The 19,822-nt window shown below is 44.4% G+C and overlaps 1 protein-coding gene across 4 annotated transcripts in view; it reads right to left on the bottom strand.

Moving 5' to 3' along the window:
• The window catches only part of MYO16 (myosin XVI), a 579,449-nt gene that overhangs the window by 301,022 nt on the left and 258,605 nt on the right, over positions 1-19,822 (bottom strand). For all 4 annotated transcript variants that reach the window (XM_037896729.2, XM_037896722.2, XM_043535412.1 and 1 more), the window contains exon 8: positions 1,552-1,627. In XM_037896729.2, coding sequence (XP_037752657.1) covers positions 1,552-1,627 — 76 coding nt within the window. The remainder of the gene's footprint in view (positions 1-1,551; positions 1,628-19,822) is intronic.

The following is a 19,822-nucleotide window of genomic DNA, read 5'->3' as shown; positions in this document are numbered from 1 at the left end:
GCTGCAGAAGAGCACTTCAAGGGCTGAACTTGTTTGCATGGGTACACCCACCCTGCCTATGTGCTCAGCATGATGGGCTTGCTTGCCCAAATGATCATTTTTGGCTGGTGTTGGATCCTTGTTATTGGGGCAGGAGTAATAAAGGGTTGTTATCCTTGCATGAATCAAGCGCAGCAGAACTGTATTTGGCATATCCTGATTGAGAGACTCACCCTCAACTAAATGGTAATCGCTAGGCAGGGGACATGGGTTTCAAAGCCCAGTGAGTTGAGAGTGGGTGGGGACAGGTACTTGTACCTGGTGGTGTGGGCCCTGCTTAAGGGCCTTTGACACCATTTCACTTGTCATCTCTTCACTGTGTAATAAAAGAGCTAATTTAGACTCAATTGAGAGACTTGTTACAAACTGAAGAGCTGAAATTACTGATACCTAGGTCTAAGTGTTAGACCTGCTTTGGGACAGTGTCTCTGATGCAAGAGACTGTCCAGTGTGCACCAGCAGTGAGACTCCCCCACTAACAGCTGAAATCACTGAGAGCTGTGTTAAGAGATGGGGCCTGAAGACATCTCGGCGACTGGCTGGCAGGGCAGCCAGTGGAGAGGTGCAGTAATCAGCCAGCCAGGCAGCTGGTGGAGAGGGCCTAAGAGAAGCCCTGCAGAGAGGTGCAGCAATTGGCCAGCCGTGTGGCTGGCAGAGAGGCGCAGCAATCAGCCATCAGGAGTAAGGTGCCTCTGTACCCCTCACCCCCACCACCCAGGGTGGGAGGTAAACTCTGCAGATGAACCTCTGAACTCTGGGTCTGCACTGTCCACGGACAACAACTGTGAGTGGGGTGCAGAGAAGGGAAGGGCACATTAAAGGGACTTTTGCTGGACTTAAGAACCTGAGGGAAAAGGACACTGCCCAACTTATTTGGGGAGTGGTCTTTTGTTCATGGTTTATGTTTACGAGCCCTGTTTGCTGTGTTTTCCTAAATTAATGCTGAGATATTTCCCTCCTTTTATTAATTTTTTTTTTGCTACACTCAGACTTTGTGCTTGAGGCGCCCAGGGGGTGGTGTGTAATTGTCCCAGGTCACTGGGTGGGGCTCGAGCTGGTTTTGTGTTGTATTGTTGAAAAGGAACCCCTAGATACTGAACCCAACCCTTGTTGCTGCCAACTCTTACTGGCAGAAGGGCTACATACATACTCTTGAATAAATCATCACCTATTCTATAACTTTAACAAGATCCTTTAAGGCATTGATCCTTGCATAATGCCACAGCTTCAGAACCCAAAGGCGAGAGGTGAAAAGCATCCCAACTACAGCAGTATCTCATGAACACATAACCTCTCAAAACTTCTTGAGTCAGTCTCTTTAAAATTACATGATGCATTCTTGTGGTGGAATTATGCAGTAAAATTCCCTTTGAGGCATTCACATGCCTCCATACAACACAACTTACTCTTTGCATGGTGGGCTAAGCCAACAGTATACAGATGATGAGAGGGAAAAATAAAGGACTATCACATTTATTAGCACATAAATAACATTAATGGATCATCACCCACCTGAGGGTTTTTCATCGTTGCAGTTGAGAACACTGGGGTTTGCCTGATGCATCAACAGCAGTTTCACAAGGTTTGTCTAGAAAAGGACAAAAAATATTTTTGAAGTAACAAAAGCATGATGTGAATATCACAGTTACAATTCAATTTAAAAGGCCTCTTTAGTCAGTACTTCCATACCATGCGAAGCCATAGAGTGATATGGTCCACCTGCCCCAACCAACCCTACAACCATTGTATATATTTCTAAACTAAGAGGTGCACACAATGTACACTTCTTACACAAACCTAGGATTTCTTCTCCAAATTTCAGTGTATCTCAGGCATACATACACTCTGCACATGCAGCGGTAATCCCTATCAGCAACGACACATTAACATCTCCCACCTGCCATGGCCCGGATCCCAAACATTCCGCACATTTAACAATGGGCTTGTCAACACAAGGCTGTTAAAACAGACGAAACTGGGGAAGCTCTTGTGGCCAGTCACTGGAATAAAGCCCTTTTTGTGGACATTGCCAGGCAGATGTTTGAGAGAGGCACCAGCCAGGATATTGACCAGTGCCAGATAAAAAGCAAGGAGCTCAGGAGTAAATACACTAAATGAGGGACAAAAGGAGGCAATTTGGCACCATGTGACCTGTCCGTTTCATGATGAGCTGGACTGGATCCTACACAATTATAGCACAACTCGTCCAAGACAGCATGTGGAGCCTGCTGGCTGTACTCTCCCTCACGTCAGGGAAGACTGGCAACTCCCACCAGAGGATGAGCAGGAAGATGCCGGAAAGGAGCAGTCCCCTGAGAGCTAGGATCCTTTTGGGATCCAGGACCCTGATGCTGGGCCAGCTGGAAAGCCAGCTGCTGTTATACCTTGCTGCAATGCATCCTGATTCCTATCCTGCATCAGCTGAGCCTGAGCCCAGCCAGAAACTCAGGCCAGTATCAAAGAGGCAGATTCTCCTGTAGGGAACTTTGCCATGTAAATACATAGTTTTACAATTTATTATTACTATGCTATATTGCCTTTCTACCTTCTATGCCAGGTGCCCCATGGCCACAGCCATTTTAGATGATCTTCTGAGTTTCCAGCTCTCACCTGCCTCTCTCCATCCAATGCTGCCCAGCCTACCAGTACATGTTTCTAAAATGACGGCTGCTCTGTCCAGTCAATTCGCCTCTGTTTCATGCTAATGACACAACTATCAACAGTTTTCAGGACTGTGGCATGGAGAGTCCTTGCCCATCTGCCTATTTTCCTTTCCTCTTTCCTTGTCTGTCCTGCCCAAGGAACAAACCCCATGCTCTAGTCCATTCACCAGCCCACAATGGAGGCTGGCATATGGCACAAGTGCAGCCTCTACCCTACCCCACATCCAGCAGCACATTTAAATAATGGGGAAAAAACAGTGGTTAGAGGAAAAGACATTTGGCTAGTTTTCATACTTTACATGAGGTAGACATTGACGTTGCATATTCAGAAAAGATACCAGTTACAAACAGTACTGTTCCCTGCTGAGGTTGAAATGCCCTCTAACACATGTTCTAGCTGGCAATCATTGCAGGACACTATTTATTTTTTTCTGCATTCTCTGCATCTCTACAGGAGAAATAAAGCAGAACGTAAGACTGAGGAATTGTTCGATCTTGGTTCGCACATTATAAGGAATAGTTGCACATCCATCCCTACCGCAGTATAGCTTGAAAGCCCCTTCCACGCCACAGTACTTCTGCTCAATAACATCAGAGTGTGTCTCACTTGTCTGCCCTCTGCCTTTTTGAATAAGATCATTCCTAGTCACCTGCCTCACCCTAAAGTCATCGAGAGTCAGGACAGCCTAAAGGACATACAGAGGGGGTAACTGTCCAGTTCAACCCCAATGTCCCCCCATAGTGGCCTCACCTCCTCTGACACCATAAAAATGCCTCGAATGCACAAACAGAAGTTCCAAACCAAAACAGGAGCATAATTCCAATGCACCCCACTCCTCTAAGCTATTAACACACCGCGGCAAATACCACGTATAGCAGACAGAAATCCCAGGACACCCCATGCCAACTCACACTCAGACTACTTACTATCCCTGAGGTTCCCCAAGACTGGGAAGAACCTTAGGAAGGTATAGTCACATATGCACACTAAAAAATATTCTATCATGGCCTCTCCAAAATGTGAACAACAAGAAACTGGTTTTTTTTCTTCCCTATTCCCACAGTCACAAGGACAAGGCTTCTATCTACTGTTCAGAGGCTGGCCAGCCTGAGGGGATTAAAAAAGAAAGACAGGATGAGATCTTTGGAGAACTCATGGCAGAGTCCTAGAAAAAGACCACACTGGCTTAGAGGTGGAGGCGGTACATGATGACCCTGAGGGAGAAAAGAAATACAGCTGTCCCAGGAGATCATGGCAGTGGCCAAGGACAGTGTGGCAGTGGCCAAGGACAGTGTGGCAGTGGCCAAGGAAAGCATAAAAAAAGATGGGGATGCAGAACCAACTCATGGACACTATCCTGAGCCAGGATGCTCTACTATAAAACATGTTCCTGCTAGGCCAGCAGGTCCAGTAGTCTGTGAGACAGGACCCGGCCATGTCCTTCAGCCTCCTGGCCAACACTGGCCAATAGGACCAGCAGCAATTCCTCCCCACTGTACCACACAGCACTTGTTCCAAAGGCCATACGCCACTCAGCTCCAACATTTGCCCATCAAGAACACTGGTTCCTGGAAGTCCAGGTCATTTAAGTCTTATAAAACACCTGAAATTTTTGAATTGCTGACCAGAATCCGCTCTACAAGACGAGGCAGAGGGAAGATTTATATGCACCTGTAATTTTAAGCCTACACCACACAACCTTTTTTTTTGCACTGTTTGCATTGTTGCACTTTCCGTTTGGTTTGCGTGGTTGTTTTCTTCAAAGGTTTGCCTTTTGTTGATTAGTGAGTAGATTTTTTTGTAAATGAATTTTTTTAAAAAAAAGGCATTGTTATGCATCTATCAGTTCAATACATTTTTGTTTTGTTTTGTTATTGTTGTTTTCTAATAAAAACATTTAAAATCCATTTTGGTCCATTATGACTCATCACTGCATGTAACACCTAAAATCCTTTAAATAAAGCTAAAACAATTCATATGGTTTTACAAAAGTATATAGGCAACATCCTGCTTCCACCACCCATAAGCAATACTGCATTGCTCACAGTCTATGCCAACTCCTCCCCTGCCTCCACAGATTAGTAACAGGATGTAGCTACACATGTTCAAGCATAAGACTCAAAATACGAACTATAGGCATCCCTGACAATATTCCCAGGGGGTTAGCATTCTCTGCCTTGCTGGCTGCTTGAATGGCTTCAGCCTCAGCCTCTCCCGCATTGTTAAAGGCTTTCTTCCTTGGTCTCACAAATACTGTGCAGAACACTGCATGCAGCTATAATGGTCGGGATGGTTTTTTTTCTGCTGCTTTCAAACATTCCCTAAGCCTTGATACCTGCCTTTCAAACAGCCAAATGCACACTCGATAACCATGAGGCAACTACACTGGAAATGGTTAAAATGTTCCTTTCTTCTGTACCAGTGGCCTGGTATAGCTTCATTAATCAGAACATCAGAGAATAAGCGGGGGTACCCAGAATAACCAGACCAAACTCCATATCCTTAATGTCCATAGTGGTCCTGGGGGAAAACAGTCCTTTCTCCATTAATTTATATAGAACTGAGTTCCGAAAGATCCTCAGCTGGACCCTTCCAGACCACCCCAGCAGGGTTACAGACAAAAATGCAGGTGATCTGGAAGGGTCCATCTGAGGATGGACTTTTGGAACTCAGTTCTATTTAACTGCATTTTTGTCTATAAACCTGCTGGGGTGGTCAACCAATCCTTTGAGTACCAGGGAGAAACACCACTTCCTGTTTATAAATTCTTCACCCCGGCAGGGAAAAATGATAGGTACGTGGGTTCCATCAACTGCCTCCATACACTTTGGTACTCCCATGTAGGCAAAGCCATCAATAATCCCCTGAGCATTAATTATCCAGCTTTATAACATGGTGAGACAGTACCATATTGATGACACAGCGGACCTGCGTAAGAATGGCCCCCATGGTTGATCTGCTCATGCTGAACTGGTTGGCTACAGGCAATGGCAACCTGCTTCTCTATAGGTATGGGACACTGCATGTTGGTATGCTGTTGCTGACGGTCTAGGGGCAGCTCTGTACAGATCTCAAAAAAGGTATCCCTCCCCAGCCTTACATTCTCTTGCCACTGCAGGTTCTCTGCAGAATTATCCTCTCCTGCCATTCCACACGGGTTTGCTGATCCAGGAACCGGTCCTCTTGTTCCAACAGCGCGGCATCCTCATCCTGGTGCAACAGCTTCACAGCATTCTCCTGCTGCTGGAGAAGCCGGGGATGCTGCCATTGACTATTCTGCACCTGCCCCATCTGCTGAGTGGTGCAGCAGGCAAGGCCTACGCTGAATGTGTCCAGGTCTGAATGTTGTAATACAGCCCAAGCAGCCTTTGTTTATTCATGCTTGCCACCATAACGCTGCAGTGCATTTCTGGTCCATGCTGGCAGCATTTCAAAAATAGTGCTAGCCCTCCCAGAAAGGAAGCATGGGGCAGAGACGGAAACTTGAAAAAAGCCTGAACCCACATGGCTTCTGCTTTGCATCCCACAATTCACAGGGAAAACAATCCCATGATGCACATTGCTTAGCCATGAACCAAAGGACCATGGGAAAACCTTTGAGAACTCTACTCCCTCAGTTCACATAAACCACCGCCATGTGTTCACACGATGCAAACTGAAAGTGGAACAGGCATCCCATGTGTATGCTACCGGTATATACTGTGAGTTATCAGATGCACATCAAAAAGCTTCACATTAAACTCCCTGTGCAGACAAATCCTGACTCTGTACTGTCACTGCCAAACTAGGGAATTGAATCCTAACAAGTACAAAGGGGAAACTGTTCTTTATAGCTAAAAGAAATTGGGATATTTGTCTTATGTTTATCAGCCCCTTTGATAATAATAGTAAAAATTATCTTGACACAATATTGTATTGTCAACATAATAATTTTTCCACTCATCTTGCAAGAGTGCCGCAAACAAATGTTTTTTTGAAGTTCCTGCCATTGTACTGTATTGTAGCCTCTTGAGATATTTGTACAGCAAACACTGCTTGTACGTTGTCTAGTCTGATAAATGGAATGATTAGAAAGAAAGAAGTAAGAAATGGCACTAAGAAGGGGTGGGGAATTTATAGAGCACATGGATACACAGCTGAAAAAAAAAGAGAGGTCCTTTGGGCAGCTTGGAATATGTGGTAAAAGGCACAATGCTTACAACGTAAACACAACCAGACAGTTGAGGACTAAATGAACAAAGGTAGATCAGACAGAAAAGAAAAGATTCTTTAGACCAGTGGTTTTCAAACTTTTTGTATTAGTGACCCCTTTCACACAGCAAGTCTCTGAGTGTGACCCCCCATACATTAAAAATGGGGGGAATAATTTAATTTAATGAGGGCTGGGAAATGTCATCCCCACTGAGCTAATAGCTTGTGACCCCCATGTAACCACCTTGTGACCACCTGAGGGGTCACGATCCCCAGTTTGAGAATCCCTGCTTTAGATCAAACTAAGAAGAGATCTAAAGAAAAATGAGACCTGGATGGGATGCCAGTAGAAGACTAGTAGCATAGACACAATTTGTCATGGAAGGAACAGTATGATGGTAAAAAAGGCTAGTGACAGGGAAATTGTTCCAAAAGAAATAATACAAATACTAGGAAGACACAAACAAGTTAGTAAAAAAATAGAAAAATGGGAAATTACTTGATAAATGCAAAAATAAAATATAGTGTCTATTCATACAAAGTAGGCAAATATTGTTTATGGAATACTGCTAAAATAATTTCTTTCTAAAACTACTTCAGGCTCCTCCCCTTTCTAATTCTGGTTTTCCTTTCTGGTAGTAGCAACAGGGACAACAACTGTAATAGCGAATGCCAAATCCAATTAGCCCTGCTCACCAGTTAGAACCCCTAACAAATCTTTGTGTGTTTTTCCATTACAAATGACATCTACCATGCTTAGTCACTGAGCAGACTAAATCAGCAGCAATTGCATAATCTCTTTAACAGGGATTCTAGAAAGAAGTAGTGGTAGTACTAAAAAACATTTATTTTATTCTATTTCAGTTCAGGAAGAATCGGCAGCTTCTGGGGTTAGACTAAATTTTGGTCTTGGGCCATGCTGTAATGTCAGTGCTTCTTGCTGTTGAAATAATTCCAGCTGGAAACCCTTGATGCACATCACTAAGACTAAGCTATGCAGGTCACTGCTAATTTCAATTACTTTATAACTCCTGCTCCTGGATAGTGAATGCCTGGCTGCTTTGGTTTGAAACTAATTTCATTTACATGCTTTAGAAGCAGGAGGTTAAAATCCAGCTGGCATATCTCTTCATAGAATAGGGCTGCATCCACAAAGGAATGGATTTCTACAATAGCTACAGTATGCCAGTCCTAGGAAACACACAGTCTTCAGAAAATGCCTCCTTCTGCAGGTATGTCAATTCTATAGAGACTATGACTAAAGTAGAGATAATTAACGTAACATGAATTGTAATATCTAATGATACATTATAGATCCTACAGACAAAAAGACAGATAACTGTGGATCTATCCTTAGCAAATCAAATAATTTTAACCCTTGTTTTTCCTAATGTGGTTGTGCCAAATACTATACGTGAAAAGAATATCTTCATAAGGAATGGTTGTGTGCTAATAAATATTATTATAGAAATTATTTTTAAACGTACACTTATAAAAAGTACGAAGTTCCTCAAGGGAATTAACTCTCCCCTCCAGCCCATACTTCCTGGGGTGAGGTAGCAGGGTTGTTTCATTTGCTTTTGTTGGCAAATTCAGTCAGTTTTTCATTTGTCCAGAACACACCAAATTTGAAACTTGTTAATATACATTCTTCTCTAACTGAATAATTGCAATCTTGCATAAGTGAAACCCACACACATGCACCTACCTTACACTTGGGTGTAAGGGAAACAAAATACATCCCTCAATCAGCAGTCAGAACACTGGGTAGTCCTATGACCCCCCTCACAACCACCACTCCAGTCCCTGGACAGAAACAAGTGCCACAATCCTTGTGCATCCCTTTGTGGCCATTTGGCTACTGAATCTGAATGTCAGTGTGGATCCAATGGCCACACCTCTGAACCTTTCCCCTGGTCCACCCTCAATCCCCCATTTCATGTTAGTTAACACACAGCTAACACAAATCTCACTTCTAATACATAGACTGTGCACAAAGTCACCCATTGCTCTGCAGGGTACAGTGGAACAATGGGTTTTCTGCTCTGCTGAGAGCCTTGATATTGGTAGGTAAATTTCTCTCTATATGCAAGCCCCTAAATAAAATCAGTTTTCAGCCTCCACAGTCTTTAACCATTGCTTTGTTAAATATTATAAATGTTAAAGGTCAGATTTATTTTTTTAATAATCAGCTCTCACTACATGCATGAAAGATACTACCAATTATATCGATGTACAATGGTATGTATATTGAGGGAAATCAGAATATCTGAGTCTAGATCCATGTTGTAGATCTGAGTGGATAATTTTTTTTTCTAAATTACTGAATATAAATATTTGGGGCTTGTCTATTTATTGAACTACTATGCCGGCAATATAAGTTGTAAATCTCCAGCAAAACCAGCTTGCTGTGCAGTAACTCACTATCTGGATACTGCTATAGTCACTGAGTGTGGCTTAGAGCACATCTAGACTAGCGAGCTTACAGTGGCAGAGCTGTACTGATGCAGCTGTGCCGCCATAAGATGTCTCGTATAGCTGCTCTGTGCCGACGGGAGAGAGCTCTCCCATCAACATAAAACCAGCTCCATGAGTGGCGGTAGCTATGTTGTCAGGAGAAGCTCTCCCACAGACATAGTACTGTACACACCGGGCTTCTGTCAGTGTCACTTATGTCACTCAGGGATGTGTTTTTCTCACACCCCTGAGTGACGTAAGTTATACTGACAAGAGTGGTAGTGTTGACAAACCCTTCATATACTATGCTTTCAGGTACTATGCTTAGTCTGAAACAGCAGTAAGTCAAAGCTCACTACAGAACTTGTAGCGTGCAGTAACAGGATCCACATGGTGAATTAGCTCCAGCCTGAGCCCAAATGTCTACAAAGCAATTTTTCAACCCCCCAGCCCAACCCCTGAAAGCTCAAGTGAGCTGACCCAGGCCAGCCCAAGGTTTTTTTTATCCCTGCGCAGACATACCCTGCATGCACAGCAGGTTAGTACACTGTAGGTTTATACCTCAATTTAGTGCACACTAATCCTCCATACAGACAAGCCCTTAGAACACTTTGGAAACACTGCTGGTCCCAAAAATATTTTTTTAAGTAACGGTCAGGTCTGTTCTGATATCCTTTGCTGGCTAAACTCCCACATAAACATTTTTGACATTTTCCAGGACTGCTGCAGTCCATTTCATGTCTGTATAATATTAAATAAACCACAGCATAGATAAGTTATATACAGAATGATTAAGAAGAGGTCTATTATTAGTATTCATTTTACAATAGCATCTAACTTCCCAAATGAAACTGGGGCCTCAATTCGGGCCGAAGCACTGAATACCTATATATTCCCAATGAGTTTACAGTTTACTCTAAGTAGACCAGTCAGACAAAATGCGGGAGAAATAAAGTACTATTATCCTTATTTTAAAGAATTGTTGTACAGAGTTTAAATAACTTGCCCAAGGTCATACGGGAAGTTTATGGCAGCACTGTGATTAAACCCAGATTTCGTGGGTCCTAACTTTAAAACCATTCTTCCACTCAATTAAAAAATATATATATTGTTTTATATTATTTGAAAAAGTTTTGAAGTCCACTACACCCCATTTTTATCCTTTAACTCAACTCAGTGACATACACCAGCAATCAGACCAGCTCAGCAGAGACAATGATATAAATTGTGTTTGTAGCCAGCCCAAAGTGGCACATATTATTACATTCTATTATACGAGAACACAGTAATCAATGTCATTGGCTCTACTTGAAACAATTACTTGAAATATATTTATATCTTTGGTGGTGAAAAGCCTCACAGGTTAACAACAACATCTCTAAATACATTCTGTATGCTAAACGTGACTCATGCAGTGATGACACTGAAATATACTTGTGCTTCACCTGCATGAAAAATACCTAGGCAGCAGAGTCCTGTACAGTTTAGTAATTAGCCTGCTTCACAAATCAGTAAGTAATGCATTAAAAGAATTTAATCCAGGAGTGATAAAGGAAATAATCAGCTTCTCAGGATGAGGCAGGAATAAGCGCAGCATAGCAAAAGTCTAAAACAAACGATGTTTTAATCAGTTGCATAGTGAACAAAAAAAAAAACAACAATTATAAAATATCTGACAAGATCTGAGAGTAACTATAGGCATTTTACATGAATGTACCTAAAAAAAACATCATTCTTATCTGTGATTTTAAATCCTGTCAGTACAGTAGTATTGTTATATTTAACTTAGAAGACAAATCTATTATAGAAATAATATTGAAAAGCCAGTATAATGCTTATGAACAGTTTCATTCCAAGGTTCCTCTAAGTCCAAATAGAGGCATCAAATGCCTACTGTCGTTTACAATAGTTCAGGCCTGAATTGTATGTAAAAGCTGGGAAACATTTAGAAAATCTAATACATTAAAAGATATATTTAATTTTTATTGGTAATTGGAAATAAATATTTCCATATAGTACTTGCAATCCAAATACTAATTTACGGTTCTAGAATTGAATACGTTTACATAATGATAAACCAACCACCAAATTGTTGGGACTAAAAAAAGCTCTTATGAGTTGGTTATTCCATAATTATCCAGTACAGGGTTTCTGGCACCTTTCCTTTGATGCATCTGGCTCTAGCTTCTCTTAGGCCTGGTCGACACTAGAAAATTAGGTCGGCATAACTATGTCACTCAGGGGTGTTAAGCCAATCTAAATTCCCATGTGAGAGCACTAAGATGATGGACGAATTCTTCCGTCAACCTAGCTACTGCCTCTCGGGAGGTGGATTAACTACACCAATGGGAGAACCCCTCCTGTTGGTGCAGGTAATGTCTACACTGAAGTACTACAACTGTGCTGCTGTAGAGTTTTAAGTGTAGACAAGCCCTGAGAGAAAGGCACAGAATGAGGTGGACTACTGGTTGAAACTGGATAAACAATTCTTATGCTCTTGAATCCTCAAAATGAAAATGGCTAGTCAATTTTTATTGTCCAAGGCAAGCATCCCAAGAGACATCCAGTCCTCAGACTGACATTTAAAAAGAAACAGCAACAACCAATGTAGTGATATGGGTGATAAATAGATGATCAGTGTTATTTGAAATAGAGTAATAGTGAATCATATCTAAATCAACTTGTCCTTGAAAAGACAACAAACTATATTTTCTATTGATGCTTTCAATGCTATGGTACCAGGCATTTCTTGGTTTGATGAAGTGATCAGTGGAAGAAAGCTACCACTTCCCATTGCCACAGCCTAAATTAATTTAATTAGGGAGTGACCTGGCAATGCTATAATTACTAAGGTGCTTCTTCTAAATGTGAAGTTAATTTCCTTAAATTCTTTTTCAGAGCCCAACTATATATTGTGACAGGGTTGGGCCAGATCGCTATAGGAGAGTAACAGAAGGCAGATATATTAGCCCCAGGCTAAGTAGGTCCCTTTTCCCTGAATAAAGTAACAGGGAAGGTTCCAGAACAATCAGGAACCTTCTGGAGACAATTAAGACAGGCTGATTAGAACACCTGCAGCCAATCAAGAAGCTGCTAGAATCAATTAAGGAAGGCTAATCAGGGCACCTGGGTTTTAAAAAGGAGCTCACTTCAGTTTGTGGTGTGCGTGTGAGGAGCTGGGAGCAAGAGGCACTACGAGCTGAGTGTGAGAACGCGGACTGTTGGAGGACTGAGGTGTACAAGCATTATCAGACACCAGGAGGAAGGTCCTAGGGTGAGGATAAAGAAGGTGTTGGGAGGAGGCCATGGGGAAGTAGCCCAGGGAGTTGTAGCTGTCGCACAGCCGTTCCAGGAGGCACTCTAGACAGCTGCGTTCCACAGGGCCCTGGGCTGGAACCCGGAGTAGAGGGCGGGCCCGGGTTCCCCCCAAATCCTCCCAACTCCTGGTCAGACACAGGAGGAGTCGACCTGGTCTGTGGGTTCAGAAAAACGGCCAAGCTGAGGGCTGCCGTGAAGCTCCAAGGCGAGCAAATCCGCCAATAAGCGCAAGACCCGCCAAGGTAGAGCAGGAACTTTATATAATATAATAATATATCTGAGGTCACAGATGCACTAATACTTTTTTTATACAGAAGACTACTTTTTCTATCATCAAAGTTAATCGGCAGAACAAAGCAAAGCCCTACACTCAACTTGATGGCATGTCTCTGTTTCTCTGTTAGGGTGTAGTGCAATAATTTTTTAACTCTACTTCTTATTAGGGTGACCAGATGTCCCGTTTTTATAGGGACAGTCCCATTTTTGGGGACTTTTTCTTATATAGGCGCCTATTATCCCTCACCCGTTTTTTCACAGTTGCTATCTGGTCACCCTACTTCTGATCAATTCCAAAAATTTTAAGGAATACTCTAGACATCAGTGGACAGAACCCTATTGATTTGGTGAAAGCTGGAACACCGGAAGGGAAAAATAAATGGAGGACACACAGAGCCCCTGGCATCTGGTTACAGACCCAGCAACTTCAACCAGGTCATTTGTCTATAAATCAAAGAGCCGGTTGACATCAGCCATCAGCACCTTCCAGCACAAAACTCTCCCACCCTCAGGCTTGTCCATTGTCTCAGTGGAGTTTAAAATGTTGACATTCTGAATGACTTGGGGGGAGAGAGAAATAGGGGACATACAGAACTGCTGACATGTGGGGGGAGAATGGGGAACAGAACCCCTGGCATGTGGCAGATGATGAAATGGGAGGAGACATGGAAGCCTGGAATGGTGGAAGGAGGAAATGAAGGGCACACATAGAGGCCCTGGCATGAGGGAGGATGTATGTTGGAGGGTTTGGGGATGGGAAGAGGAACACAGGGAGCTTGTGGGGAAACAGGAAATAGAGGAATGCAAGGAGCCTGTAGGGCGTGCAATGCACTCCACCTACAAAAGCAATGACATGTGTGATCCTCTAGTCAATTAGCAATGCTTCAAAAAACATGATCGTTCATAGGCACAGGATATACATATAAATAAGAGAATGTTAATCCTATGATTATGCTATCTCAAAAATGTATTATTTAGCATCACGGCTTGTGATGAACAAGCTAGAAACTACCATCTGGACAGTCTGACTGAATGCTCCTAGTAGAAAAAGCATGCACTTGAAGAACTAATGATCCAGTAGAACTAAATTATCTGTCCTCCTAGAGTTACTATGCATTCTTGTTTAATAAAAATGCATAAAGATACTGCTCTTAGGTACAGCTGGCCTGAACATTTTTGATTCAATGATATTTTGTCAAAATATGCTGTTTCTATGAAGTTTTCATGGGAAAGTTGAGAGTGAGAGAGAAATCTCTCAAGCTCAAGGGAGACCCAGGTTCAGCTCCCTGCTGTACCTGATGCAGAGGAGAGGTTTTCATCCCAGATCACTCTGAATTAGGAAGAACAGGCCAGGGCCCTAAAACATCTGGACAGACAGTGAGACACCCCTCTCAAAAAGTTCTGGGTTTTTTCAATGTGAAATGAAAACAAATTTCAAAACCCCCAAGTTGCTGCAAAACAAAATTGCCATACTCCAGCCAGCTCTACTCTTGGGTCTATCTTCAAGGAAGGTAACCAGGAATTCTGTTGTCCTGAGTACAGCGTGGGGAGATGCCTGACTAGAATGAGCAGGTATAACCTCTGAAGCTTACTGTTAGCCAAGGCTGTAGCAGACTCGTCAATCCTAGATGGTGTAGGTGCCACTAGAGGGGGACAGAGCACCACACCAAGCAGGCATGTGTCACACTGGCTCTTGTTTGAGCTGCTTGTAATAGATAAAAGATGAGCTCTCTGTAAGCTCAAAAGCTCGTCTCTCTCACCAGGAGAAGTTGGTCCAATGAAAGATATTAGCTCACCCACCTTATCTCTGCAATATGTACAGACAGGATCAGGAGGAGTCAGAGAAACTACTGCCAACTGACAGCTTTGTATGTCCCTCCCTCATAAGCTCCTCCCCAGGCAGACCCTGCTGCCTTCACTTCCCTATGTCCATTCCCTAGGAGGGGCCAGCACTCAGCAGGCTGAGCCAGAGCCTGAATCTGCCTGAATCCAAATGCTACCCATAATACCAAGCCCTGCATTCACTGGATGATTGTAGTGTGTGTAGTTAAGGATAGAAGCTATGCACACACATAAATTCTACCACATCTTTGCACACTAGCTCCCTATAAAAGCAAGTGCAGAGCCTCCACCTGGAAAAACAGTTTGCAAACTGTGAATGGAGACATTTGTCCTCCCAGGAAATTTTACAAGAAAATCAAGAGTGACTCATTAATGGGAGCAATGTTTATGATGCAAGGAGCCAAGAAAGCATGCACATATTGGCAGGAAAAGCACAGAAGGTGGGTCATCCACCCTGAACAGCTTTACTTACAACTACTGAAATAAGGGGTAAAAAACTGAAAACAGACAGTTAAAGAATAAGCCCAGATAAACAAATGAAATGCAGCAGACTAATATAATAAAGCCCACCACACATTAAAGGTTAGCTAAGTTAAATAGCTCAGTTACATAAACCTCAGGTTATGGTGCACAAATATTGTCCAGCTTGTAGCCAGTAAGGCCTGTTGACACAGATAAGAGACTCCAATGACAGGAGAGAAGACAGTATGCATGAAGCAGTGATAGAAAGAAATTCCTCAGGAACCACTGCAGGTGAGGATGTGAAGTCTGCTTTAAACTGTTATCAGATCATGTTTTGGTTTCTTTGTTCTCAGCTGGAGTACTTCTGAGAAGAGCAGGTTCAACTGTCCTGATAAGTGTCTCCCCTCTCCTGGTCTCTGGTCTCGTATTTTCTCCCTAAGCCCTGGTCTACACTAGGAGTTGAGGACGAATTTAGCAGCATTAAGTCAATTTAACCTTGCACCCGTCCACACGACAAAGCCCTTTTTTTCGACTTAAAGGGCTCTTAAAATCGATTTCCTTACTCCACCCCCGACTAGGGGATTAGCCCTGAAATCGGCCTTGCCGGGTCGTATTTGGGGTACTGTGGATGCAATTAGACGGTATTGGCCTCCGGGAGCTATCCCAGAGTGCTCATTGTGATTGCTCTGGACAGCACTCTCAACTCAGATGCACTGGCCAGGTAGACAGGAAAAGGCCCGCAAACTTTTGAATTTCAATTTCCTGTTTGGCCAGCATGGCAAGCTGTAGGTGAGTGCAGAGCTCATCAGCAGAGGTGACCATGCAGAGCTCATCAGCAGAGGTGACCATGATGGAGTCCCAGAATCGCAAAAGAGCTCCAGCATGGACCGAACGGGAGGTATGGGATCTGATCGCTGTATGGGGAGAGGAATCCGTGCTATCAGAACTCCGTTCCAGTTTTCAAAATGCCAAAACCTTTGTCAAAATCTCCCAGGGCATGAAGGACAGAGGCCATAACATGGACCCGAAGCAGTGCTGCGTGAAACTTAAGGAGCTGAGGCAAGCCTACCAGAAAACCAGAGAGGCAAACGGCTGCTCCAGGTCAGAGCCCCAAACATGCTGCTTCTATGATGAGCTGCATGCCATTTTAGGGGGTTCAGCCACCACTACCCCAGCCGTGTTGTTTGACTCCTTCAATGGAGATGGAGGAAACACAGAAGCAGGTTTTGGGGACAAGGAAGATGATGATGATGAAGTTGTAGATAGCTCACAGCAAGCAAGCGGAGAAACTGGTTTTCCCGACAGCCAGGAACTGTTTCTGGACAGTTCTGAACCCTAGACCTGGAGCCAGTACCCCCCGAACCCACCCAAGGCTGCCTCCCAGACCTGCCAGGCGGAGAAGGGCCCTCTGGTGAGTGTACCTTTTAAAATACTATACATGGTTTAAAAGCAAGCATGTTTAATGATTAATTTGCCCTGGCATTCGCAGCTCTCCTGGATGTACTCCCAAAGCCTTTGCAAAAGGTTTCTGGGGAGGGCAGCCTTATTCCGTCCACCATGGTAGGACACTTTACCACACCAGGCCAGTAGCACGTACTCGGGAATCATTGTAGAACAAAGCATTGCAGTGTATGTTTGCTGGCATTCAAACAACATCTGTTCTTTATCTCTCTGTGTTATCCTCAGGAGAGTGATATCATTCATGGTCACCTGGTTGAAACAGGGTGCTTTTCTTAAGGGGACATTCAGAGGTGCCCGTTCCTGCTGGGCCGTTTGCCTGTGGCTGAACAGAAATGTTCCCCGCTGTTAGCCATGGGAAGCTTACCACGGGGAGGGGGAGGCAAAATGCGACCTTGGAACGAAAGCACATGTGCTATGTATGTAATGTTAAAAGCAAGGTTTACCGTGAAAGAGTGTACCCATTGTTCTATAAATTTGTCTTTTTAAATACCACTGTCCCTTTTTTTTCTCCACCAGCTACATGTGTTTCAAGGATCACAGGATCTTCTCCTTCCCAGAGGCTAATGAAGATTAGAAAGCAAAAAAAAACGCACTCGTGATGAAATGTTCTCTGAGCTCATGCTGTCCTCCCACACTGACAGAGCACAGATGAATGCGTGGAGGCGGACAATGTCAGAGTGCAGGAAAGCATAAAATGACTGGGAGGAGAGGTGGCGGGCTGAGGCGAGTAAGTGGCGGGCTGAAGAGAGGGCTGAAGCTGAAAGGTGGCGGCAGCGTGATGAGAGGAGGCAGGATTCAATGTTGAGGCTGCTGGAGGATCAAACTAATATGCTGCAGCATATGGTTGAGCTGCAGGAAAGGCAGCTGGAGCACAGACCGCCGCTACAGCCCCTGTAACCAACCGCCCTCCTCCCCAAGTTCCATAGCCTCCTCACCCAGACGCCCAAGAATGTGGTGAGGGGGCCTCCGGCCACCCAGCCACTCCACCCCAGAGGATTGCCCAAGCAACAGAAGACTCGCATTCAATAAGATTTAAAGTTTTAAACTTTTAAAGTGCTGTGTGGCCTTGTCCTTCCCTCCTCCCCACCCCTCCCGGTGCTTTTCTCCTCCACCAGCCCTCTCAGGCTACCTTAGTAGTTATCCCCCTATTTGTGTGATGAATTAATAAAGAATGCATGAATGTGAAGCAACAATGACTTTATTGCCTCTGCAAGCAGTGATCAAACTGGGGAGGGGAGGGTGGTTAGCTTACAGGGAAGTAGAGTGAACCAAGGGGCGGGAGGTTTCATCAAGGAGAAACAAACAGAACTTTCACACCGTAGCCTGGCCAGTCATGAAACTGGTTTTCAAAGCTTCTCTGATGTGCACCGCACCCTCCTGTGCTCTTCTAACTGCCCTGGTGTGTGGCTGCTCGTAACCAGCGGCCAGGAGATTTGCCTCAACCTCCGACCCCACCATAAACGTCTCCCCCTTACTCTCACAGAGATTGTGGAGTGCACAGCAAGCAGTAATAACAGTGGGAATATTGGTTTCGCTGAGGTCTAACCTAGTCAGTAAACTGCACCAGCGCGCTTTTAAACGTCCAAATGCACATTCTACCACCATTCTGCACTTGCTCTGCCTGTAGTTGAACAGCTCCTGACTACTGTCCAGGCTGCCTGTGTACGGTTTCATGAGCCATGGCATTAAGGGGTAGGCTGGATCCCCAAGGATAAATATAGGCATTTCAACATCCCCAACGGTTATTTTCTGGTCTGGGAATAAAGTCCCTTCCTGCAGCTTTTGAAACGGACCAGAGCTCCTGAAGATGCGAGCGTCATGTACCTTTCCCGGCCATCCCACGTTGATGTTGGTGAAACGTCCCTTGTGATCCACCAGAGCTTGCAGCACTATTGAAAAGTACCCCTTGCGGTTTATGTACTCGCTGGCTTGGTGCTCCAGTGCCAAGACAGGGATATGGGTTCCGTCTATGGCCCCACCACAGTTAGGGAATCCCACTGCAGCAAAGCCATCCACTATGACCTGCACATTTCCCAGGGTCACTACCTTGATATCAGCAGATCTTTGATTGCATTGGCTACTTGCATCACAGCAGCCCCCACAGTCTGACGGAGGGAGGGACGACTGATGACATGGCTTACAGGGTTGGCTTACAGGGAATTAAAATAAACAAAGGAGGTGGCTTTACATCAAGGAGAAACAAAAACAACTGTCACACAGAATGGCCCCCTCAAGGATTGAACTCAAAACCCTGGGTTTAGCAGGCCAATGATCAACCCATTAAGCTATCCCTCCCTCCGCTATTTCAGGCAGGACTGAATCTCCATTAAAGTTTTCAAGGTGCCGCTGACAGACCTCACCAAAACGATTGTCGGCTGTTGATGTCACGGAGGGAGGGAGTGTGGCGCAAATGAATACAAAACAAATCTGGTCTATTTCTTGTTTTGATCCACTCCATCTATCTTTTCCATCTTTGGCTGGCAGCAGACGGTGCAGTAGGACTGCAAGCCATCCACATCTCCTGGCTGCTCGGCAAAAGAAGTGCAATAGGACTGCTAGCCATCCTCATCTCCTGCCTGCTCACCATAAGATGGTACAATAGGACTGCCTGCAGAACTAAAGAGAATGACCTGGTTGAGTCACTCCTAATTGAGTCCCTGTGCCCATGTCTGCCCAGGCGCTCCTGACCTACCTTACCGAGGCAACCAGGAGCACCTCGGACACGATGAGGATGGTTTTCAGGCCTATTGCACCGTCTGCTGCCACAAGGCAATGGGTTGCTGCTGCTGTGTAGCAATGCAGTACCATGTCTGCCAGCACCCAGGAGACATACAGTGACAGTGAGCTGAGCGGGTTCCATGCTTGCCGTGGTATGGCGTCTGCACAGGTAACTCAGGAAAAAAGGCGCGAAACGATTGTCTGCCATTGCTTTCACAGAGGGAGGGCCTGATGACATGTACCCAGAACCACTCGCGACAATGTTTTTTGCCCCATCAGGCATTGGTATCTCAACCCAGAATTCCAATGGGCAGCAGAGACTGCGGGAACTGTGGGATAGCTACCCACAGTGCAACACTCCGGAAGTCGACGCTAGCCTCGGTACTGTGGAAAC

This window comes from Chelonia mydas, chromosome 1 (assembly GCF_015237465.2).
Source record: "Chelonia mydas isolate rCheMyd1 chromosome 1, rCheMyd1.pri.v2, whole genome shotgun sequence".
In the NCBI taxonomy this organism is placed as follows: domain Eukaryota; kingdom Metazoa; phylum Chordata; order Testudines; family Cheloniidae; genus Chelonia; species Chelonia mydas.
The sequence above is the reverse complement of the archived record's forward strand: the minus strand, read 5'-3'. Positions and strand labels throughout refer to the sequence as shown.